Source organism: Canis lupus, chromosome 6 (assembly GCF_003254725.2).
Source record: "Canis lupus dingo isolate Sandy chromosome 6, ASM325472v2, whole genome shotgun sequence".
Taxonomy (NCBI): Eukaryota; Metazoa; Chordata; class Mammalia; order Carnivora; family Canidae; genus Canis; species Canis lupus.
Genome location: NC_064248.1, coordinates 8,332,228 through 8,358,166, shown reverse-complemented (window position 1 = coordinate 8,358,166; position 25,939 = coordinate 8,332,228). Strand labels below are relative to the sequence as shown.

General features: G+C 44.2%; 1 protein-coding gene across 5 annotated transcripts; it reads right to left on the bottom strand.

Annotated features, from left to right (window-relative positions):
* Positions 1-15,224, bottom strand: IFT22 (intraflagellar transport 22). Of its 5 annotated transcripts, none has more exons than XM_035717946.2 (6): positions 15,068-15,224; positions 10,608-10,684; positions 10,192-10,281; positions 9,728-9,930; positions 8,786-8,849; positions 1-222 (listed from the first exon to the last, which is right to left on the bottom strand). In XM_035717946.2, exons 1-6 carry the CDS (start codon positions 15,104-15,106, stop codon positions 180-182), a joined length of 516 nt encoding a protein of 171 aa, XP_035573839.1. In that variant the 5' UTR covers positions 15,107-15,224; the 3' UTR covers positions 1-179. The 5 variants fall into 5 exon arrangements, with proteins under 5 accessions (XP_035573839.1, XP_048967048.1, XP_025281718.1 ...); XM_049111091.1 differs by lacking the exon at positions 1-222 and adding an exon at positions 14,324-14,454 and having other exon boundaries at positions 8,231-8,849; positions 15,068-15,195; XM_025425933.3 differs by lacking the exon at positions 1-222 and having other exon boundaries at positions 8,231-8,849.
* Positions 15,225-25,939: the final 10,715 nt, after the last annotated feature.

Below are 25,939 nucleotides of genomic sequence, written 5' to 3'. Positions count from 1 at the left end.
CTGGCAGCATGGTCTCTTTGCCCCACAAGTGGTCCTCTGCCTCCACCTTCACGGTTGGAATTCTGTCCTGCTTCTGATGGCCCTGGGAGCACTGGGACACAGCTCCCCTGACTGCTGTGCTCATTCTTGATGGGAGATGGCCCCAGGGAGGCTCACTTGTGTCGTGTGGGGGTTACATTTCAGAGAAACTCTTCCTGAGCTGCTTCAAATTTCAGAAACTTTCTGAAACACAATAAAGTGAAATAAAACTCCTTGATTAGGGGGTCCATTTCAACACCACTATAGACCGTGAAATGGTACAACGCACTCTCAGGTATTCCTCACCATTCCCGTCTCCCCTTGCCCGCCAGGCCAGTTTTCAAGCAGATGTCATAAAATTTTGGCCATAAGACCTGCAGTTGTCTCTAAGACCCTTTTCTTTTATATAGCATAACCCCAACAGCCTTTTCACAACTAGAAGGTTGAAACACTATCATATCGCCAATTAACCTGATTTTTAAAAACTGCACAATTAATTGGTCATTACTCATGATCCGAGTAAAGCTTACAGGTTGCATTTGGCTGATAAGTCTCATCTATAGGTCCACTTCTTTAAAAAAAAAAATTCTTTTTTTAAAATCTTGTAATCTGTTAAAAGTATGTCAGCTGGCTGTCATTAGAACGACATGACACCTGACAGATGTCTGGGCGCCGGCTCTGCGAGGCCCGGCTCTGCGCTGGAAAGTGAGGCGTGAGCAGACAGACAAGGGCCCGGCCTAGCTCTGGGCTTCGGTTCCTCCTCCTCCAGCAGAAAAGGCGGGGCCTAGGCTCCCATCACTGGGACCCACCGGGAGAGCCGCCGCAGAACGCCCGCCGGATACCTTCCCCGGAGCCAGGGCCCACACTCCGCCGTTCCCGGCGGCCGCTCGCCTGCCTGGGCTCCCGGAGGCCGAGGCAAGGCGGAGGGAGCGCCCCTCGACGCCGCCAGGCTCGACCACAGCGGTGGCTGAGCGGTAACGGCCACCGCTCGGACCCCGGCACGGGCCCGGCACCCGCCCAACTACAATTCCCAGAGGCCTCTGCGGCGAGCCGGTCACCATGGAAACGAGTCGGACTCGTCGGCTCTGCAACCGTTGGTGGCCTGGTCCTGTGCGCGGAACAGTCCGCAGAGCTTCCAGACGGGACGGTCACGTGTCTCCGCCGCCCAGGCCTTGGTTCTGGGGCCAGAGGACACAGAGCCCCTACGCCTAACCGAAGCCATGGGAAGACGGAACTACATTTCCCAGAAGGCGCCGAGGGCACGCCAGCTTCCGGTCGCTCGGCACCAAAACGGTAACACCGAGCTGTTGCCAAAGGAGTCAAGTCCTGGGTATCTGGGCTTCTGAAGCCCGTGAACAGAGGAGCAGGAGACAGAGATGAGGAATAGAGGAGGAAAGGAGAATGGGAAATTTGGTTATAAAGCAACATTAAAGAGTACATCCCCGCCTGTTTACCTCTTTCACGGACGCTCAGGGCTAGCGCGAGCATCGCACAGCCCCCTGGGAGAGGCTGGCGACGCTGCCCTAAGGCCTATGGGAAATGTAGTAATTGATTAACACTCCACTGAGCACCTGCGATAAACCTGGCACGCTAGATAGATTAAACGCCTTCTTGGCTCCGCTCAAACACACATTTTACCTCCTAAATGCTTAGGAACCTGTCCCTTTTCTTCATGCCAATCCTCAGTGCTGTATTTCAGACACTGCATTTCCTTGTCAACCTGCCCTCAGTCATGTTCCCCTTAAGTCATCTCTGCACAGGGCCACCAAAGTAATCGCTCCTGCTCTGCTTAGGGCTTTCCAGCGATTAATAGAATCAAGTCGACGCTCCTTGCTGGTAGATATTTGAACTAACTTACTGTTTTGGGCTGCTCTCCTCATACGTAAGAACCACATTTTAAAAAATTGTTCATCCTGTTTGCCACTGATACCTTAAAACCATTGTCACCATTTTTTTTTTAAGTGAAAAGCACAACTTTTTGCTTTGACCAGTTGCATCGCCAAAAAGGGTGATAAATTCCAAGTGTATTTGGATTTGCAAAATATCCTTGAAAAGTACTTGAAGTAGGTTCCTATAATAAGAAACCAAGTCACTCCTAAGAAAAGCAAAGCAAAACAAAACAAAACAAAATTTCATTGCATGCTATGGGCAACACACCTAGGTATTTCCAGGCCTTGTAAAGTCACACAAAAGAGAAAAGAAGGATGGTTCTTGTATAAAGTACTTATCTCTCTCTCTCTCTCTCTCTCACACACACACACACACAAACTACAGCTAGAAAATAATGTAAAATAGAAGAGCTATTTTTATTTTACATAGCATTTTGAACGTCAAAGGTCTGAAACTATGTCCTATCCAAAGAGCTGCTTAAGTGTGGGGTAGATCTGCACTGAGGCTTTTGAGAATGGTGGCATACTTTTAAAACCAATCAGAAAGCCTAGATAGGAATGAACTGCAGGAAGATAGATGAGGTGTTGCTCACATCAAAGCACCACGAGCTTTCCTTTTGAAGTGGGAATACTTGGCAGACACATTTCCATTGGCTTTTAACTTTGGTAGGAATAATGGCCAGTATCATAAATGTAGAGAATTATTTAAGATAAAGCAGTTTCAAAGTCACATCAAAAATCAGTAATCTTAACATTCAAAAGCAGAGAATTTCCTCCCTCCTCACTAATTTTATTTTTTTGGGTTTGGCTTTTTAAATAGGGATCCTTCATTTGTTGCTTAAGGAAAGAACACGTTTGTTGAGAAAATATCAGCCAAGGCCAGGATATTCTCAACCAAGAAGGTGGGGTAGGATGAAGTCAAGATCTGAAAGAGTCATAGTTCAGAGTAATTTTCTTAAGCAGTACAGTTACTCTTTTAATCGGTATATATATATTTTTTAATTTTTAAAGATTTATTTATTTATTTTGATAGACATATATATAGAGAGAGGCAGAGACACAGGAGGAGGGAGAAGCAGGCTCCATGCCGGGAGCCCGACGTGGGACTCGATCCCGGGACTCCAGGATCATGCCCTGGGCCTAGGGCAGGTGCTAAACTGCTGAGCCACCCAGGGATCCCCCTAATCGGTATATATTTTTTAACTCCTATATGTCTTCAGTTTCCAGCAAGTCTCTGCTCTTTGTTAAAACAAGTTAGCCTACTCCTGTGGCATAAGGTTCTTCTAGTGTTCCACAAAAAGTGTAACAATCTTCAGGAGCTTCCCTGAGCAATTCGGAGATGTGAATGTTCAAATTGTGATGTTAGGTGACTAACTCATGGTTTTCTTTACCAAGTTGGAGCTTCGATACTCTCTAATTTGATTGGTTTCAGGGAATATGATAATATGATGCTAGTTCTACCCAGCAAGTTAGTAACAGGGACAGAACTTGGCCCCCACACCCCTAACTTGCTGGGTTATCTTGAACTAGTTATTTGTCATCTCCTCTTACCTCCCCCAAGCCTGCTCCTCTTTCATTAGTGCCTCAGTGAATGGCATCTATGGTAGGCTGAGTTACGGACCCCAAAGATCTCAGGACCCGATCTCTGGAATGTGTAAGTGTTGTTTCATTACTCGGAAAAATCGTCTTTGCAAATGTGATTAATTTTTCTGTTGAACTCTTGGCTTATCATCAACAATCAGATAAAAATAATTCCTTTTTGTTCTGGAGCAGTGTTCTTCAGACCAATTATTCTTACTGCCCCTATTACATAAAGATGATTTGCTATAGTTGGCTTTAAGGTTATTCTGTGTTCCTTACACATGTTCCCCCCAAAGAGCAGGTCAGAAGGAAATTAACCTGACTTAAAATGTGCTCCCAGGTAACGAGGCAGTTTGCTAAGAGGTGACTGTAGTTCAATCTAAATTTACCAGGAAAGTGGCATTATTAGCAAATACCATTCTCTCTCACAGACTGCCCACACAGCTCCATTTCAACCTCCTGTTGTCAAAGTGAAGAGCACCCACGCCTATTGATTCATGTCTTAAGTGTCTCTATTTTTCTCTCACTCTCACTGGAAAAGACCTACATTTAACTTTAGATCTCCTTAATGTGTTTTCAGGTTGGCTATATTGAAAAAAATTCCAAATATAGGGGCACCTGGCTGGCTCAGTCAGTACAGCATGTGGCTCTTGATCTTGGGGTCATGAGTTCAAGTGCCATGCTGGGCCTAGAGCTAACTTAAAAAAAAAAAGAATCCAAATAGAAAAATCATGGATGAACAACAATTCCTAAGATTAAAGCAAACAGTTTTACGATAAGCTATGAACTCACCGTATTTGCTTACTCTGAGCATTAACACTTTTGCCTTTTTTACAAATTAGGTGTTAGGACAATATAAACATTGTTTTTACATGTATTACTTGAAGGAATATTTACAAATTAAGTTCCCCTGAGGATCTTAAAAAACCTTTTACAAGATATATGTGTATTCTACCTTCTAAGCTGATAATGATGTCCAGATTACCAAGGATATTTAAATGAAAATAAAATATTGGAGAGTTTAAATGCTAATCTTTAAAAATATCCTAGGTGGGGGGTGCTGGGGGCGGGGCTCAGGCAGTTAAGCGTCCAACTCTTGATTTCAGCTCTGGTCATGATCTCAGGGTCGTGAGATCAAGCCCTGTGGTGGGCTCCGTGCTCAGCAAGAAGTCTGCTTGTGGATCCCCCCCTCTGCCTCTCCTCCATTCTCTCTCTGTCTCTCTCAAATAAATACATAAATCTTAAAAAAATATCCTAGGTGGGGTGCCTGGCCAGCTCAGTTGGTGGAGCATGCAACTCTTGATCTTGAGGTTGTGAGTTCAAGCGCCATGAGATTACTTAAAAAAGAAATCTTTGAAAAAAAAATCCTAGGTGAATTGTACACTAACGTTCTTAGCAAATTATTTACAATAACCAACAGATAAATGGATAAATAAGATGTAATCTATCCATGCAATGGAATATTATTCACCCCTAAAAAAGAACGACATTCTGACACCTGCTACAACATGGATGAACTTTGAGGACATTCTGCTCAGTGAAATAAGCCAGTCACAAAACTTAAAATACTATATGATCCTACTTTTATGAAGTCCCTAGAGACAGAAATTAGAGAAAGTAGAATGGTGGGTGCCCAGGGGAGGGAGGAGGGGGAATGAGGAGTTTGTGTTTAATGGGTACAGAGTTTGAGTTTGGGATGATAAAAACATTCTGGAGATGGATGGTGGTGATGGGTGCCCAAATGCTGTGAATGCACGGAACGCCATAGAACTGTACACTTAAAAATGGTTAAAATGGTAAATTTTATGTTATGTATATTTTACACCAAGTTTAAAAAGAGTAACAGGATTGTTAAATTCAAAACTTGTCCTGGGAACCCTCTTGCACTGTTGGTGGGAATGTGAACCGGTGCAGCCATTCTGGAAAACTGTGTGGAGGTTCCTCAAAGAGTTAAAAATAGATCTGCCCTACGACCCAGCAATTGCACTGCTGGGGATTTACCCCAAAGATACAGATGCAATGAAACGCCGGGACACCTGCACCCTGATGTTTATAGCAGCAATGTCCACAATAGCCAAACTGTGGAAGGAGCCTCGGTGTCCATCGAAAGATGAATGGATAAAGAAGATGTGGTTTATGTATACAATGGAATATTCCTCAGCCATTAGAAATGACAGATACCCACCATTTGCTTCAACGTGGATGGAACTGGAGGGTATTATGCTGAGTGAAATAAGTCAATTGGAGAAGGACAAACATTATATGGTCTCATTCATTTGGGGAATATAAAAAATAGTGAAAGGGAATAAAGGGGAAAGGAGAAAAAAATAAGTGGGAAATATCAGAAAGGGAGACAGAACATGAAAGACTCCTAACTCTGGGAAACGAATTAGGGGTGGTGGAAGGGGAGGTGGGCAGGCGGTGGGGGTGACTGGGTGGTGGGTACTGAGGTGGGCACTTGATGGGATGAGCACTGGGTATTACTCTGTATGTTGACAAATTGAACACCAATAAAAAATAAAATTATAAAAAAACAAAAACAAAAACAAAAACAAAAAAAAACAAAACTTGTCCTGGGCACCTGGTGGCTCAGTGGTTGAGCATCTGCCTTCGACTCAGGTCATGATCTTGGGGTCCTGGGATCGAGCCCTGCATAGGGCTCCCCACAGGGAGGCTACTTCTCCTGTCTATGTCTTTGCCTCTCTTTGTGTTCTCTCATGAATAAAATAAAATCTTTAAAAAAACCAATAAACTTGTCCTAAGTGATCAAGTAAACCTTATAGGTTTTTTTTTTTTTTAAGATTTTATTTATTCATAAGAGACACAGAGAGAGAGAGAGAGAGAGAGAGGCAGAGACACAGGCAGAGGGAGAAGCAGGCTCCATGCAGGGAGCCCAATGTGGGACTTGATCCCAGGTCTCCAGGATCACACCCTGGACTGAAGGTGGCGCTACACTGCTGAGCCACCCGGGCTGCCCACCTTGTAGGTTTATAATGAGAATATTGTATCTCTTACTATTTTAACAGGGGTAATATTTGAGAATATTCACCTATTGCTATATTCTCGATTCTCCTGAAAATCCTATTTTTCTCCCAGGAAGCTGAGGGTTGAGAATGGATCAGATAGGCCAACTGTGGCAAGGAGTACAGTGATCCTGCCATATAGATCCACAAAAATCTGGCCTGTTTGGAGAACACAGCTGGCTCTCAGAGATGTGCAGGGCCAGGCCCAGCCAGGATGGGGCCAAGCCAGCCTGGGACCCCTGGTTCCATGCCAGGGGCTGTACCAAGCTTGGATTTGAAGGAGGTGGCCAGTAGGGTGGCCACTGACAACTTGACAGAAGTTAAAAGGGAACCAGAGGACCTGCCCTTGGAACAGCTGCCCCAATCATAGCACAAACTCTGTCCAGGCACCCTGACACCATCTTGGGGAAAAGGAAGGTGAGGAAGTAGACTGTAACCTTATCCCAGAGACTGAACTAACTTGGAAACTTTTAAATTTGCAAGAGATGGAAAAAGAGTTGATTCTCACTACTCACAGTCCTTATATTCTGTAAAGTTGTCATGCGCACTGGATGAGAGAATGCCAAACCATGGCTTCTGGGGAAACGCAGGGTTAAGTTCCTGTGCGCCTCTGATCACATTTTCATCAACCATCAATATGCAACCTTGTTTTATGGAAGCTTATTTAAAGACACCTTGTTTAATATACTATGTTGATTCATTGACATTGAACTCCCAGCCAACCACACTAGAATTCATGCTGAAATGAGGCTTATCGAAAGCACTAATTTTCTCCATAGGGCACATCCCAGCCTTTTTGCACTTAGGAATACTAGCCAGAGCTTCAGCACCATGTTTGGGGGTCATTGTAAACAGCGAAACCACTAACAAAAGCACAGAAATGTGAAAATATGTCACTAGACTGTGACAGGGACACTTATGTATAGTATGAGAGCTGAGACAAGAAGGCAGAGTGTGGTCTTGTTCAGCCTTGGCTGAAAACATTCATGACCAGTGATTCACATTTTTTGCCACTCTGAGTAACTGTGGAAGTGCTGTGAGTATTGATCTGGGGGTTGCAAATCAGTTTTAGCCAGGCAAATCTGCAAACACAGAACCATGAAGGAGGATCAATTATAGTTTTATTTGGCATCAGATGTGGTCTAGGTTCCCTCACTATCTAGCATCACTATGCTTAAATGTATGAGATTTAAGCCAATTATAGAAAATGGACGAATCTAGGGGTGCCTGACTGGCTCAGTTGGTTAAGTGTCTGCCTTTGGCTCAGGTCATAATCCAGGGGTCCTGGGACTGAGCCCCACATCAGGCTCCCTGCTCAGGCTCCCTGCTTCTGCTAAGCCTGCTTCTTAGTCTCCTTGAGCCTGCCGCTCCCCCTGTTTGTGCTCTCTCCCTCTGTCAAATAAATAAATAAACAAAATCTTAAAAAAAAAAAAGGAAGAATCTATCATTTTTTCCCCATATCTAAAGTGTAGGGGGCAGCCCCGGTGGCACAGCGGTTTAGCGCCACCTGCAGCCCAGGGCATGATCTTGGAGACCCTGGATGGAGTCCCACATCAGGCTCTCTGTATGGTGCCTGCTTCTGTCCCTACCTCTCTCTCTCTCTCTGCGTCTCTATAAATAAATAAAATCTTTAAAAAATATATAAATAAAAATAAAGTGTAGGGCTTAAGTTTTTGACTGTACCTCACTGTTATTTAGAGAAACAGAATGGCAGCTCTGTGAGGGTGAAGATTTTTATCTGTTTTGTCCATGCTGTATATCACCAATAGCCAGAGCAGTGTAGCACAAGTCAATATTTGTTGAGTGAACCAAGGAATGAAAATCACATTCAAACCAATACACATGAATTAAACTGCTGTATCATTTGGTTCTGACAGTTACAATTCCACAATTTTTATCACTTGACATATATGAAGAGGAAAGAAAAATAGCTCAGTTTTCCAGCTCGTGGAGAGGTTTGAGGCAAAGGAATCAGAATTCAATAATAGGATTTTCTCAACTGAACTTAGGACAGAGGACAAATGGTATGAGTCAACTCCCTGGCTGACTGGTACCTTAAAGCAGATAAGGAAAATCTCTTCTATGGCCACAGGGAGAAGAAAATATCAGTAGCTGGGTAAGATTCCAGGTCTGCCCTGGGAAAACAGCTGACCTTATTTGTGAGGTGAAAGAATCAGAATGAAGGCTGCTTAGGTGATAATTGACATCTCCTCCCGGTCTCTGCTTTCAGACACTGAATTGATTATGCTTTTTAAATACTTTATGAACTCCAACCTGATGTCTTCAGGGTCATCCTCAAGATTCGAGTGCACCAGCTTCAGCTTGTTCAAGGGGGTTGCTTAAAAAGGAAAATAATGTAATTAGGCGTGAACTTTTAACGAGGGGCCGTTTCTAGCTCCCAGTGACCTGAATCTTACTGAAGCCCATTTGCTTAACTTTCTAAAGGCCAAAAATAAAGTTGTGTCTTGCTTGACATGATTTAACAGATAAAGGTTTTATCACATGCCACTGCCGATGCACTTAGCATAGTGGTTGGCATTCAGTAGGTGCTCAATAAAGAGTGCTACCACACTGCCACCTGTTGATGGAATAACAACTCTACAAGCTATTTCCAGGTCCTCTTATGCCAGAAAGGAAGAGATTTCTGCATATCATGAGCTGTTTTCCATGAGCACCTTGAACCCTCTGTAAGGGTGTGTGTCACGTGCTAGTTGGGAATTTTTCTTGAGATAAGACCAGTCAGGAAAGAATGTCCCTAAAAGGACTGATGAGCAGCTAAAACCAGGTTTTTTCCATCTTGGTGTCTGCCTGCTTTTTTTTTTTTTTTTTTTAAAGATTTTATTTATTCATGACAGAGAGAGAGAGGCAGAGACACAGGCAGAGGGAGAAGCAGGCTCCACACAAAGAGCCTGATGTGGGAGTTGATCCTGGGACTCCGGGATCACACCCTGAGCCAAAGCAGACGCTCAACCACTGAGCCACCCAGGTGTCCTATGTGTCTGCCTGCTTTTAAAGTCTCTCTGTCCTGGCCTGGATGCTATGCCAGACCTTCCAACCCGGTGATTCCCAATTTACATAGCAGGAAGAACAAATGTCAAGGACACAGTAGGTGCTCAATAACTGCACATCACCGCTGGTTTCAAAGACACAGAACAATATACAAATGCCCAGGCCACTCAAGACAAGAGCAGAAGGGAGAAATGGTGGTCTCCTTACGCAAAGACGGGTTTCCTTTATCACTTCCAGAGCCTGGTTTGTGGTGTGCAATCAACAGACACTGAGTGTCCTGTAAAAACTGCTGCTGGACGAAGCAGGAATACCACATCTCGATCTCCTTCAGGTGGCTTGGGATGTCAGCATTGAAGACGATCACTACTCCGTGTGAGTCCTTCATCAGAGCTGGCCAGCAAGACTCAAACCTACAAGGCAGAAAAGGAGACCTGGTGAATGTCAGGTGGTAGCTCTGGTTTAAAAATAATGTCTTTGTGTTAACTGATGGATGGCTTGTTATTGTGTCATGACCCAATCATTAAAGTTCCAAGGGCAATGCATGTCACCAAATAATTGATCATGCCCCTAATACATGCTAGGAAGTGTGCTGGGCCAGAGTCCAAGGTGGTTGGTGGGCAGCTGAGTCTTGAATCACTTGATGAAGCCAACCCTCTTTAAAGGAAACGTACTTTGGGTCACCGCCACAATCCCATAGCTCAAATTCGCACCCCGTGCCTTTGGTGTTGCTGGTAATGTGTGGGTTCTCAAATTCCAAGATCCTAGAAAGAAAAACAACAGTAGCATCTCCACTTTGTTTTTTTTTTTTTGTTTTTTGTTTTTAATTTTTTTTTATGATAGTCACAGAGAGAGAGAGAGAGGCAGAGACACAGGCAGAGGGAGAAGCAGGCTCCATGCACCGGGAGCCCGACGTGGGATTCGATCCCGGGTCTCCAGGATCGCGCCCTGGGCCAAAGGCAGGCGCCAAACCGCTGCGCCACCCAGGGATCCCAGCATCTCCACTTTGGACACATTATACTTTGGGAACGCCATCACCACCAAAAGTTGGGGTTGGGCCTCTCTGGGAAACCAATTTGTTGGGGCTCACCTCACTCCTTGGGTTGGGTTGTATTCAGTGATGTCAGAAGATTCTGTCAGGAAGTTGGCCAAAACGGTTTTTCCACTCTGTGGGAATGAAGATAATAAAGGGTCTTTGCTGAAGAGCAGAAAAGTAAACCATAAGCGAGCCCTCCAATCGCTGGCTTGGAACTGGGTGTGATGGAGTGTGGGCTGTGGCCACCCTGAGATCACCAAGGCAGAAGGTTCTCTGTGGCTGGGTGGACTTTGCTGCCTTATTATATGTGGTGGGCACAGCCTGGCCTGGGACCTGGCGTGCATGGGGTTCTGATGCTGGCTCTGTCGCTGTTTGACCTTACAACCTACACTGATTTCTTTGGCTACCTCTCAGTCGACTTACCTGAGAACAGAAAAGAATTGTTAGTGTGAGTCTCTCTCCTGTCATGTTCCTTTCCACATCAAGAAACCAGTATGTCACAGATATAAAGCCACTGAGGCCCAGAAAGGGGAAGGGAGTTCCTCAAGGTCACACAGAAGTTCAAGGTCAGAGCTAGGTCCCACAGTGACTGGCCATGCCACACTCTCATACAGGGCTGTTTCTCCTCGATAATACAAGTCATACACAGTCCTCTTAAAAAAATAGCCCTCCTGGGGATCCCTGGGTGGCGCAGTGGTTTGGTGCCTGCCTTTGGCCCAGGGCACGATCCTGGAGACCCGGGATCGAGTCCCACATCAGGCTCCCGGTGCATGGAGCCTGCGTCTCCCTCTGCCTGTGTGTCTCTGCCTCTCTCTCTCTCTCTGTGACTATCATAAATAAATAAATAAATTTGTTAAAAAATTTAAAAAAAAAAAACTTAAAAAAAAAATAGCCCTCCTGGTCCTCCACCTAAAGTAGCCATCTGTCCATCCAGTCCAGTCTCTTCCCAAAAGTGGTAACTTGTATCTGTTTTCAGATATTTTCTGTACATTCGCATCATTCATTTAGCAAATATTGTACAAGCTTGGATATAAGGCATTTTTTCTTTGCAAATTATTCCTCAGAAGAAAGGGAATCTCTTACACTTGAATTCTTAAGAATCTCTGAAATTATGCCCTGCTCTCTTGAGTACTTTATTTTGAACAACTGTTTGACTAGAGTCATTTCAATTAATGCCAGTTTTGGAGGCTTGTAGAATCAGAAAGAGTGGAGTGGGGGGTAATTAATATGGCTTTAGTAATTTTTGCTGAGCATGTGGCCTCACAAATTAAATGTCACTTAAAAACAACACAGCTGGGACGCCTGGGTGGCTCAGTGGTTGGGCATCTGCCTTTGGCTCAGGGCATGATCCTGGGTTCCCGGGATTGGGCTCCCTGCATGGAGCCTGCTTCTCCTTCTGCCTGTGTCCCTGCCTCTCTCTCTCTCTCTCTCTCTCTCTCTGTGTCTCTCATGAATAAATAAAATCTCTAAAAAAATAACAAAATAAAAACAACACAGATGAGCGGCACCTGGGTGGTTCAGTGGTTGAGCATCTGCCTTTGGCTCAGGTTGTGATCCCGGGGTCTTGGGATTGAGTCCCACTCCAGACTCCCTGTAGGGAGCCTGCTTCTTCTTCTGCTTATGGCTCTGCCCCTCTCTCTCTGTGTCTCTCATAAATAAATAAAGTCTTAAAAAACCCAAAAAACAAAACACAGTTGAGGGGCATCTGGGTGGCTCAGTCAGTTAAGCCTCTGCCTTCAGTTTGGGTCAAGATCCCAGGGTCCTGGAATTGAGCCCTGCATTGGGCTCCCTCCTAAGCTGTTAAGTGGGGAGCCTGCTTCTCCCTCTCCCTCTGCCCCTGCTCCTGTGCTCTCTCTCGAATTCTTATTCTCTCGAATAAAATCTTATAAAAAAAATAAAACACAGCTGAGTGGTTGTTTGTGGAGATCATGAATATTTATCTATAGGATTAACAAATAAAGCAAATGGCCTGATATTATAGGAATGGCTCTTTGGGCTGGAATACATTTCTAGGAACAGGGTCATACACAGCTTCAAAAGGACTTATATCCTAAACTGCTCAGAATGGTGTGCTTTGTTGTGTGTGGGTTTTTTTTTTTTAAGTTTATTTATTTAAGTACTCTCTACACACAATGTGGGGCTCAAACTCATGACCCTGAGATCAAGAGTCACACACTCTTCTGACTGAGCCAGCCAGGCACCCCGTCATGTGGTTGAAAAGTGGCTTTGGTCATAAGATCCACTCGGGTGTCAAAGGTCCAGGTAAGGAGCTTGCATTGTAAAGCTGTGTCATGAAATGCAAATATGGAATAAAACAGTATTTCCAAATTAATATATATCTTTAACATACCTTTAAATGTATATGTCACTCCAGGAATACATAAAACCTTGTAAAAGTATATTTATGTTATTTCATGTAGGCCCTTAAAGTCTCTATATACGTGTTGGTCAAAACCAATTGATTGAGGAGAAGGGTTCTTCCAGGAAAATGAAGAAAGTATTAGGCACATAAGGTATTTTTAAGTGCCTAGCTTGCCAGGTACTGCTGAACCCAAGATGTAGTGCTAAGCACGGGGATAAAATCAAGCAGGATAATGCCTGCTTTGAGCTGAGTGATCAAGTGATGAAGGCTGAAAGGGTGAAGTTTAAACCAAGATTTGGGATGACAAGGAGTCACCTGAGCCTTCCAAGCAGAGAGGATAACTAGTTGGATGGCACCAGGCCAGGAAGGGGCATATGTTAAAAGGAATGGAAAGGCTGGCCAATCTGCAGAGCACTGAGGTAGAGAGAGAGTGTATGTGGAAATATATCCTGGTTGTTGAAGCTAGTTGATGAGTACTAGGAGTTCCTGATTTTTTTTCTCTCTTTGTATGTTTGAGAATTTCCATTAAAAAAAACAAAAGAAAATATCTATGGTTTACTTTTCATAATTCTGTGCATACTGTTATTACTTGTCTATTTCACTTACTAGTTTATGTCTCAGCGAGTTCTCCACGTCATCACTTCACACAGATGTGCCTCCTTTTGGGTAACTGCTGGAGTCTTCCCCAGTAAACCACGTCCCTTAGTTTACTTAGATGTTCTCTTACTGATGGGCACCTAGTGTGTTTCCAACTGTTTCATATCATACATGGCCTCTGGGGAACATAGGTAAGTGTCCAGCTACTAAAGATTTTGAGAAATGTAAGTGCTGCACTAAAAGCTATGCATGTTTTATTTTTATTTTTCATTTTTTAAAATATCACTAAAGTCAGATGCATTTTATTTATTTTCTTGACACAGAGAGAGAGAGAGAGAGAGAGAGACTGAGAGAGAGCATAGGTGAGAGGGAGAAGCAGGGTCCCCCATGAGAAGGGTGTCTGATGTGAGGTTCGATTCTATGACCCTGAGATCATGACCTGAGCTGAAGGCAGACGCTTAAACCACTGAACTACCCTGCCCCGCTATGTATGTTTTAAAGTTTAATATTTGGATTGCCGATAAAGCTGTTAGCAATTTATAGTCCCATTGACAGAATCCTGAAGTACTCATTTCCCTAGAAGCATCCTCATGCTTCATGTTATCTGTGTTCTAACCCCTTTTTATCCAATCTGATGGGCAAATAAAGCATCATCCTCTTGTTTTAATTCGTGTTCCTGTTGACTCTGAGGCTGAACATCGTCTCATACTTCTTGGCCAGTTGTGCTTGTGTGCAGGGACTTCCCCTGTGCATTCTACCTGTTAATCCTTTCTTTGTAATGTTATTTTGCAGATACTTTCCCCAGGCTTACTTTCGCTGTCATTTTTTTCAAGGCTTCTTCATTTTTGTGTTGTGCTTGGAGACGACATTCCGTATCTCAAGCTGAATAACAATCTCTCTCCATATATGCATCTGATTACAGTGGTCCTTAACACGTGGTCCCTAGACGAACAGCATCAGTAAAAGGCAGATTCTCGGATCCCTCTCAGACCTACTGAATCAAAACCCTGGGGGCAGGACTGGCATATAGTGTTTTGAACAAGCCCTCCAGGCAATTGGGATGAGTGCTGAAGATGGAGAAGATTCACTATTTCCACGGTAGTTGTTTTATACATTTAGCTTTGGTCCCTGGGAATCTTATTCCTGTGTACGGTGTGAAGTCCACACGTAGATCTAATACCCCCATTCCCATCCCCACCCCCACCCCCGACACTATGAGCCAACCATTCAAAGACCTTGTCATGGTCGGTCTTTTCCTGTCTGCTTTTCTTGTCCGACGGGCATGATCATTAGGGCCAACCTCAGGGGCAAAGGAGAGTCGTGGGACCTAGACTCGGGTTCCAAAACGCCACTCACGACTCTCAGGACTTAAGAAAACGGGGTCAAGATCTGGGGGCGCCGAGTGGAGTGCACGCGGAGGCCAGCGGCGCACCCCGGGGTGGGCGCGGTGGGACAGGTTTCCCGCCTCCTCGGGAGCTCCCGGCGCAAGGCACGGTCCCGGGTCGCCCCGCAGCAGCCCAGGCCCCGCCCGCCGCCCCCGCCGGCCGGGCCTCACCTCGCAGGGCCCCACGAAGAGGATCTTGGCCTTCAGCATCGCGGTCAGACCACCGCAGGCCCGCGGGAACCCACCGCGGCGCGGAGGAGCGGAAGCCGCCCAGCCGATTGGCTGTCTTCGTTTCCAGGGCAACGGGAGCGGCCCGCGGGGGCCGACGGGAGTGGGCGGGGCCGCGGCGCGCAGGACTAAGAGCGGGGGAGTTCGTGCGCTGGCTCTCATGCGCAGGCGCCCCTGGCCGGGCTGCTTGGGCTTGCGGCCGGAGTGGGCGTGCAAGGCCTAGGGGGTCGGCGGGAGGGAAGCCAAAAACTCGGGTCTAGACTCGCTTCTGAGCCGAGAGTACCCCAGAGCTCACACGTGCCGCCCCTCCCTCTGTGTGTTGAGGGGCTGATTGCAGGTTCCTGACCTGTGTTCTTCCCTGTAACCCGGAGAACTCAGACTGGCCATGCAGCTGGTGAGCTGGGTTTGGGAGCAGGCCTTCTGACGCCCTCATCACTCCGGCATGATACCGTCCACCTTGTGATCGGGCTTGTCATGGCCCCGCTCTAACCTAGAAAAAAGGCCAGAGGAAAAAAAAAACAAAAACGCGTCTCTGGTCTCTGAATGGGTTCACCCCTGATTGTGCTTTGGGTGATCCGGGAGCAGCCAAAAGGACAATGCCCGGGCATAGTTAGGTCAGTATCCTTGCAGATGTCTGGACGCTTTGCTGCAAAATTCAGTCAGTAGTTCAGCCTTCAATTGTGGAGTTGGCCCGGAATTTCGGGAGAGGCCATGAAATTAAATGTCCAGACAAAATTTGCTAGGCCCCTGAAGTGCTAGTATGACAAAAAATACCAAAATAGGGATCCCTGGGTGAAGCAGCGGTTAAGCGCCTGCCTTTGGCCCAGGGCGCGATCCTGGAGACCCAGGATCGAATCCCACGTCGGGCTTCCGGTGCATGGAGCCTGCTTCTCCCTCTGCCTGTGTCTCTGCCTCTCTCTCTCTCTCTGTGACTATCATAAATAAATAAATAAAAATTAAAAAAAAACAAAACAAAAACCCAAAGCCGTGTCTTTAACTTTTAGTGGTATAGTTATATAGTCTTCATATTATAAAGAACTGCTGAATGAAGTGTAAGGAAGAGTCTACCTCAATTTCAAGATGTCATGAATTGACTGATTGATTGACTGAATGCCTACTTTATACCAGGCACTCTTCCAGGTACGGGGCATGTGTCTGTACCTCTGGAAGCTTTCATTTCAGTGGTGCGAATGGACATGAACTAGGCAAGAAAATAAAATACCTACTCTCAAGCAGAGATTATTTTTGTTAGTGGTAAGTGCTACTAATAAAGATAAATTACTAAAGAGTTAAGGAATGTGAAGGAACCGATTTTGGAATAGTCAAAGCACGACCTTGGCACAGAGGTGACATTAAAGCAAAAAGCTGAGTGAAGAGAGGGCTCAGGCAAACTGTGTGAAAGATCTTGGGGAAGAGCATGCCAACAGAACAGCAAGGGCAAAGATACTGAGGCAGAAATAAACTTGGCATGTACCAAGAACAGCCCAGAGAGTCCATGAGGCTGGTGCAGGAAGAATAAAGGAACATGGTAGGGTATGCTGTTGGAGAGTTCATGTAAGACTTTGGGAATTTATTCTGGTGGTGATGGGAAGCATGTGCCAGGAATTGTATCTGGCTATAGAAACTCTTTTACAGCAATTTAATCAAGTAATGAATTTATCTTTTTTCGTGTAACCAGAAATCTAGGGATAGCTATCCAAAGATTGATGCAGCTGCTCAAGAAGCGATATCCCGTCTCCCTTCCTGTCGGGGCATCTTTGGCATGGCTGCTCTATCTTTGGGTATTTGCTTTCCAGGTAGGAATAAAGGAGAACAGAATCAAAGGATACATATAGGCATCACACTCTTCCCTTTTCTCAAGAAAACAGTGACTTTCTTAGAATCCCTAGCCTGCTATTTCTCCTTATGTCTCATTGGTTAGAACTGGATCACATGACCTCCCTAACTGCAAAGGGGTCTGGCAAATGTAGTTTGTAGCTTTGTACATTAGTTTCCCCAAGGAGCCAGAGTGGGAGTGGGGGAAAGGAGGGTTGACTTTGGCTAGAAAGGAGCTGGTTGAAAAATCAGGAAGGTTTTGAGCAGGGGATTGGCATGATATGACTGATGATGTAAAAGTGATCAGTGGCTGGGGTGCCTGGATGACTCATCAGTTAAGCATCCAACTCTTGATTTCAGCTCATGATCTCAGGGTTGTGAGATCAAGCCCCAGGTGGAGCCTGCATAAGATTCTCTCTTTCCCGGGGTGCCTGGTGGCTCAGTGGTTGAGCATCTTCTGCCTTTGGCTCAGGTCATGATCCCAGAACCCTGGGGTTCTGGGATCAGTCCTCACATTGGGCTCCCTGCAGGGAGCCTGCTTCTCCCTCTGCCTATGTCTCCCCCTTTCTCTGTCTCACATGAATAAATACATAAAATCTTAAAAAAAAAAAAAAAAAAAGGATTCTCTCCCTCCTGCCACAGCCCCCTCCACAGCTTGCTCGCATGTATGCACACACACTCTCTCTCTTAAAAAAAAAAAAAAAAAAGGTGATCAGTGGCTGCTATGTGGAGCAAAGGGGACAGAAGTGACCTACAGATGCCAACTCAGTAACAGGTAACTTGAGAGAGGGATGCTGATGGCGGCAGTGGAAGCTTGATTAGGACACATTCTGAAAGTGGAGACAGCAGGAGTAGCTGATGGATTACATGCCCCATGTGAGGGAAAGAGGAGTTAAGGATGACCGTCAGGACCTTGACTTATGGGGTTTTGTGAATGTTTTGCTATTTCCAGACTTGAGAAGGCTGGGGGAGAAGCAGGGTTAGGGATGGGAGATTAAGAATTCTGTTTTGGGGTGCAGCCTGGGTGACTCAGCGGTTTAGTGCTGCCTTCAATCCAGGGCCTGATCCTGGAGACCTGGGATTGAGTCCCATGTCAGGCTCCCTGCATGGAGCCTGCTTCTCCCTCTGCCTGTGTCTCTGCCTCTCTCTCTCTATTTCTCATGAATAAATAAATAAAATATATAAAAAAAAGAATTCTGTTTTGGTGTGCCTGGATGGCTCAGTAAGCAGGGAGAGTCTGCTTGTCTCCCTCTCTCTCTGCTCCTCCTCCTGCTCACCCGCACTCTCACACGCGCGCACACACACTCTCTCTCTCCCTCTCTCAAATAAATAAATAAATCTTAAAAAAAAAAAAGAGTTCTGTTTTGGCTATGTTAGTTTTGAGATGCCTATTTGATATTAAGGAAGAAATAGGATAAGATTCTGTACCTGATGGGAGAGATCAGGACTAGAGATATAAATCTGGAGGAGAGATTAATCTGCACGTGAAGTACCATTAAAGCCATGGACTAGATGAGAATGAGTAAGGATAAGTATAGGCACAGAAGATAAGTGTAGACAAAAAGTGCTCTGGGACACTGCTATTTAGAGAAGAATCTAGCAAAGAAGTCTGAAAAGGAATGTCCAGAGGGCTTTGAGGCAAACTAGCCAAGTATAGCCTCATTTAAGCCAAATGAGGACAGTGTTGTAAGAGAGGGAGTCATCCTTTGGTCAAATGCATCTGTGGATTCAGTAAGGTCAAGGAAGGTGAAGACAGAGTCGACCATCAGATATGATAAGGTGGAGGTCATTGATCGCTTTTAAAAAATACTTTTAACTTTAAACATAAATAGTTATGTCTGCACATAATATGTAGTTTTGTAAAAATGGCTAAATATGATCATGTGCTTGCTTTCTTTTGGTGCAGTTTCTGTTTTTCCTTTTTGCTTGGCTCCCTGACCTCACCCTTGACCTCTCCGCTTCCCTCCCTATCACTTGAAGTTTTTGTTCCAGTGAAGAGTAAACTCCCAGCAAGGAGTCTATGATAACAACCTGGGGAGTGTCCTTCAATATTTTTCACCACACATTTAAAAGATCTCATTCCCCATAGCTCTATATGCACATAGGTCTGTAACAGGTTACTAAAACATGACTATCCCAATTTCGGCTAAAGCTTGAAAGGTTGACAATAGATGTTAAGCAAGTTCCAGATTTTAGTCCTTTTCTATAGGACTTAGCATATAACCTGGAAATTATCCATGGAGAGTGTGCTGTTTGCTCAGCTTGGTCAAGTGAGAACTGGGGCTTCAGAGAATGTGTTCCTTGGTATTGGGGTGTTAGAAACTATGGGCAGATATGCTCCAAGGCAAGAAGGTAGGGAAAAAAAGAGGATATATCAGGAGTTGCCCAGAATACAGGAGATTTTCCTAGGGACCTAAGTAGGGAGGGAGTTGACCTTGAGTCATTTTGGATTTTGCCTGTGAGAACCCCTGGAAGAGGTGAACCTTCCGGAGAAGTTGGACTATTGGATGTCTCGGCTGAGGGAGGACATTGCAAGCTTTAATCTGGAGGGAAGTCACTATAAGGAAGAAGCAAATTAGAGCCCTCATGTGCCAGGGTCCCCCAGAAGATCTCCAGTGGGATGCAAGGTAGCATGGGGTGTCTGCTACTTCCAGAGGGCACCAGCACTGGATTATATCTTACTGTTACCAGTGATTGATTAAAAAGTTATTATGGGAAGTGCTTGAGATTTCATCTAAGGGATTGGAAGAATTAATTAGTCTAAGGAGAGGGTTTAAAAGAGATAGCTATGAAAAGGAATAAAGTTGTTTGAATAAATAACCCTATCAAATTCAGTTCATTTGATGCACTAGTTGAACACATGCATGCGCACACACACACACACACAGAATATTCTGGAGGGTATTGTTTTACAAAAATGGGATCGAGTCCTAAGTATTATTCTTTTTTTAAAAAAGATTTTATTTATTTATTCATGAGAGACACAGAGAGAGAGAGGCAGAGACACAGGCAGAGGGAGAAGCAGGCTCCATGCAGGGAGCCAGACATGGGACTCGATCCTGGGTCTCCAGGATCAGGCCCTGGGCTGAAAGGGGCGCTAAACTGCTGAGCCAGCCCGGCTGCCACCTAAGTATTATTCTATATTTTGTTTTCTTTTTTGTGCTCGCTTTGGCAGCACATATACTAAAATTCTTTTCTTTTTCTTATTTTTTTTTGAAATTTTAACTTGCTTTTTAAAAATTATTTTATTTTATATTAACATTTTGTTTGTTTGAGATAGAGTGAGAAAGAGAGTATGAGCAGGGGCAGAGAGAGAGGGAGAAGCAGGCTCCCCACTGAGCAGGGAGCCCAACATGGGACTCCATTCCAGGACCCTGGGATCATGACCTGAGCCGAAGGCAGACTCTTAACCGACTGGGCCACCCAAATGCCCCTATATATATATATTTTTTTTCTTAATTTGACAATACCCTAGGAATTGCTAAGAATCATTTTTTGTGGTTCTGTTACATTTTTCAAAGCTTGTATGCTTCCTCATAGGCTGAATTTACCACAGTTATTCAGATTTTTTTAAAGGTTTATTCATTTATTTGAGGGAGAGTACAGCTGGGGAAGGGGCAGAGGGAGAAGCAGACTCCCTGCTGAGCATGGAGCCAGATGCAGGGATTGATCCCAGGACTGGAGATCAGAACCTGAGCTAAAGTCAGCCACTTAATGGACTGAGCCACCCAGGCACCCCTTGGATGTTTTCTTAATGATAGACATTGAACATGCTTCCAGTTAAGGACTCTAAAAACAATGCTGCAATAATGCTTTTGAATGTATACCTTTATAGACTGGTGCTTTTATGTCTATAGAACCCATGGAACAGAAAGAATTGCAGAGTCAAAGTATATGTGTATTTTAGATTTCAACAGCTATTGCCAGACTACCTTGCCACTTGGTTGTTTTAATACTTAACATTCTAGCAGCATTCATTTTTGTCAATAGTATATATTTTCTTTTCTTTCTTTTTCTTTTTAGATTTTATTTATTTATTCATGAGTGACGCAGAGAGAGAGGCAGAGACATAGGCAGAGGGAGAAGCAGGCTTCCCGTGGGGAGCCCAATGTGGGACTGGATCCCAGGCCCCGGGATCACTCCCTGAGTCAAAAGCAGACGCTAAACCACTGAGCTACCCAGGTACCCCTATATTTTCATGACAGTTGGTAATCTTGACAAATGGTTTCGGTGGAATGATGAGGAAGAAAATATGACTAGAGTAGGTTAAAAAGAGAATTTGATATCTACTACTTATCTATTGTGATGTAACAATTTGCTCCAAAACATAGTGGCTTAAAACAATAAACATTTATATCTCATAGTTCCTGTGGGTCCAAAGCTGGGCATGACCTAGTGATGCCTGTGTCTTGGGGTTTTTCATTAGACTTCAATCAAGATGTTGGCTAGGGGGCTGGGGCCGGGGGCTGGGTGGCCCAGGCAATTAAGCATCTGACTTCTGCTTGGGGTCCTGGAATGGTGCCGCGCAGCAGGCTCCTTGCTCAGCAGGGAGTTTGCTTCCCTTTTATTCTCCCTCTGCCCCTTCCCCTGCTCATGCTCTTTCTCTCTCTCAAACAAATAAATAAATAGAATCTTTGAGGGAAAAAAAAAGATGTTGGCTGGTGCTGCAGCCCCCTCAAGGTTTGATGGGGGCGGGGGGAAGATTCGCTTCTAAGATCACTCATTTGGCTGTTGATAGGATCCAGTTTCCATAGACTATTGGTCTGAGGGCCTCAGTTCCTTGTTGACTGTTGGTCAGGGACCTCCCTCCCTTACTTGTTATATGAGCCTCTACAGAGGGTGACTTATAATATGGCAGCTGGGTTCTCTGAGAGTGAGCAGGTAACAGAATGAGAGGATGAGCAAGAGGGAAGCCATAGTCTCTTATAACCTAAGCCTATAACTGACATCTAATCACATTTGCCATATTATATTTCTTAGAAGCAAATCACTAGGTCCAGTCCACACTCAAATGGAAGGAATTACATAAGGGCATGAATATCAAGATGTATGTATCATTTAGGGCCATCTTAGAAGCTGCCTATGATGGGAGGTAATTGTAAGATGCTGATTTCCCAACCCCATCAATTTAACAATAGCTTTCACAAAGGAAAGAAATCCTGGCACGCTTGGGTGGCTCAGTTGGCTGAGCATCCAATTCTTGGTTTTGGTTCACATTGTGATCTCATGGGTCAGGTTTCCAAGCTCTGCAGGGAGTCTGCTTGGAGATTCTCTCCCTCTACCCATCCCCCTGCACACCTGCGCTTGCTCTCTCTCTCTCAAATGGATAAACAAATCTTTAGAAAAAAAATAAAAATCTCTGCCACCTTAAATGTATTTATTGATTAAGATGAGTTTGTGCTGCCTATAAGGGCAGTCTAGATAATCTGGACCAGCTCTTCTACTGTGGAATAAATTAAAAGCTAAAAAAATAAAAAATTATTTGCCTGGAGGTACCAGGGAAAGAAGAGAATAGTGAAGAATTACCTGGCCAGGATCAGAGGAGGATGAAGGCCCAGGGAGGTGAGTCCCATGTTTGAGATTAGACTTCCCTGGATGTTTTTGCCTGTTTCATAGGGAACAGCCAAGCAGCTGTTAGACTGAGCAGTAGAACTTCTTGAGACTTGAGGCCATGGAATGAAAGCTCAGTTCTGCCAAGTGAAAAGGGCACTGATGAACCTCTCTTCATTTGGGGGTCACCTTAGGATTAAGATAAAGTGGAAGTAGACAAGTCCTGACAGGGATGTTGGCTCAGCTTCAGCTTTTCATAATTCTTGTTTTGTTGTTGTTTTAAGATTTTACTTATTTTTGCAAGAAAGAGAGCATGAGCATGAGTGGAGGGGTGGGGCAGAGAGAGAAGCAGACTCCCTGCTGAGCAGGGAGCCCATTGTGGGACTCAATCCCAAGACCCTAGGATCATGACCTGAGCCAAAGGCACATGTTTAACCAACTGAGCCACTCAGGCACCCATAATTCTTGTATTTGTGTAAAGGCCATCAAAAATTGCTAGTGCCCCAGGTACTTGGGAGAAGGAAACATAGATCCTTTCTGGAGGAAGGTATATATCATCCTGGGCCATAAATTATTTATACAGTGTTGGATTAACCATATCTAGCATGTAATAAAAATAATCAAACACATGAAAGACAAAGCAACATGGAAAGAAAAACCATAAAGAGGGGCACCAGGCTCTGGTGGCTCAGTGGTTGAGCATCTGCCTTCAGCTTAGGTCATGATCCTGGGGTCCTGGGATCGAGTGCCGCATCAGTCTCCCTGCAGGGCATATGCTTCCCTCTCTGCCTGTGTCTCTGCCTCTCTCTGTGTGTCTCTCATGAATAAATAAATAAAATCTTTAAAAAAAATTGTAAAGAACAAGGATCTTAGATTATTGAATTAATCAGAAACAGATTTTCTATGTTTAGTATAGTATACTTAAAAAAATAGGATTTTTAAAGTAAAAGATAGGGAGGTTAAATGAGATAAAAACAAGATTGAACATTTTAGCAGAAAACTGAAAACTATGCAATTATATATGTATATTTATATATATATTCATATAGAACTTCCCATCCACATCTGCTGTGGGTACTTCCCCCTCATCCTCTCATGTCTCTTAAGATTTCTGTGCTGTTTCTCAGCCTGTTTTCCCAATTCCTCTTGGTCCTTTTGAATGCTCCATGATGCCTCTGGTCATAATTAACTTCACATAGTGGCCATTTCCAAAGTGTACCTTTGAAGATTATGTGCTTGAATTCTTGGTTTGGGGTTCTGAAAGAGAAGGAGGAGGGATGCATTCTCAGTTGATGAAAAATGAAGGTGGAGTGGAAATAATTTGGATGAGAGAGACTTTGTATTTTGCCTGGGGATTAATTTGACTGAAAGAACAAAACCTTTACAGTGACAAGGTCTGGAGGTTGACAGTCTAGGGAGGGCTTGGCAGCTCAAAATTGGCCTCAAGCATCAGCTTCTTTCTGCCTTTTTTCTCTGCTGTCTTTAGGTTTAATTTAGTCTTTGTTCTCATGCTTGTTACCTCATAGTCACAAGGTAGCTGCTGTGCCACCAGGCGTCATGCCTGCAATTAAGGAAAGACTGCCGAACAACAAATGCTTTGCCATAGAGTCAGTCCTTTTTTGAAGCAATCAACGTTATTTAGTTATGAATAACTACATTTAAACATAAACATATATTAAAGTGTACCTATTTTAACGTTCTTTGAGTCTTGAAAAATGTGTAGACTATCATCTTACTTAAGACCCAGAATATTTCCATCACCCAAAAAGCTCCCTTATGTTCCTTTGTGGTCAATTCCTTCCCACCCCTGGCCCCAGGAAACCTCCGTTGTACTTTCTGGCACTAGAGATTAGTTTTGCCTGTTCTGGAATTTCATATAAATAGAATAACACAACGTTTACTCTTTTGTGTCTGGCTTCCTTCACTCAGCATAATATATTGGCATTTATACATATTGTGTCTATCAATAGTTCATTCCTTTTTATTGTTGAGTCATATTCCATGTATAAATATACCATCATTTGTTTGCCTGTTCACCTGTTGATGGTTATGTGGGTTGGGCTGTCTATAGTTTGGGGACTATTATGAACACGGTGTGTGGACATATTTACACTTGGTAAATACTTAGGAGTGGAATTGCTGGGTCATGTCATTATCTATCTATATCAGTGTCTATACCTGCCCCTGTATTTCTCTCTCTCTCTTTTTTAAGGAGTGTGTATGCACGATAGCTGGGGAAGGAGAAGCAGTGAGGGGCCAAGGGAGAGAGAATGCTAGGCAGTCTCAGTGCAGTGCCTGACCCAAGGCTCAATCTCACAACCTTGAGATCATGACCTGAGCCAAAGCAAGAGTTGGATGCTTAACTGACTGGGCCACCCAGTTGCCCCTGTATTTCTATATCATACACACACACACTCCTGGTTCTTGATTTCCTATTTTATTCACTTGGTTATGCTCTATCATCAATTGTTTATTTGATGCTCAAATATCCTTGATTTGGCCATTGAGAGCTCCCTCAGGCTGGTGTCTGTGTCCTTTTGAAATTTTTCTTTCTGTGAGCACTTCTTTACTTTTTGGTACTGTTACATGTTCCCAGCTGGTTGTTTTATTAGTATCCCATCATAACCACCAAGTGATCTACAGGTCCTTCTGTATTTATTTTAAAAATTAAAAGTTTCAAAAGTCTAAGGAGCCTCAAAAACATTGTTCCTTTCACGCCTGAAAAAACTGGGGGGAAATCTCACCTTCCCCCTGTCTTCTGCTTTTTTTAGGGCATGAAACATATACTTAGATCTCTAGCTGGGGCTTTAGAAGGCCTGGTGCCAGACACTTGGATAAACACTGGATTCCAGAGATGGATCTGCCTAGTTCCTGCCCCCAGGCAGTTCCTAGTCTAGATGGCAAGACCAAATCTGTACAGTGCTTTTCACATCATCATGCGTGTTCCCCTATATAATCTCATTTTAAATCACAGTTGTAGTTACTACTAAAAAGGAAGTGACTTTGGGGAGACCGGAAGCACGGGACTTCATAACCGCTCCAGTCCTCCTTTCTGTGTGAAAAGATGCCACACCCCCTTGTGCACAGAAATGGTACTGCCTCTCCTAGCCGGCCCCAGCTGTGTCAGTCCAGAGCCTGGGCTCCCTCAGCTCTTGACTTTACTTTATGTCACTGGTAGGTGCTATATCCCTTAACAACGCATGGCTTCTTTGAAAGGCATAATTCAAAAAGAAAAGAAAAAAGAAAAGAGAAAAGAAAAGAAAAAAAAGAAATGAAAAGAAGAAAAGAAAAGAAAAGAAACAAAAGGAAAGAAACAAAAGAAAAGAAAAGAGAAAAGAAAAGAAAGCTGTCATTCATGCTTGGGTCCACTGGACCTAATTCAAAGCTTGGTACACAGTAGGTGCTCTCTAAATGTCAATTCCTCCTCCCTTTCTCCCAGCACACACACAG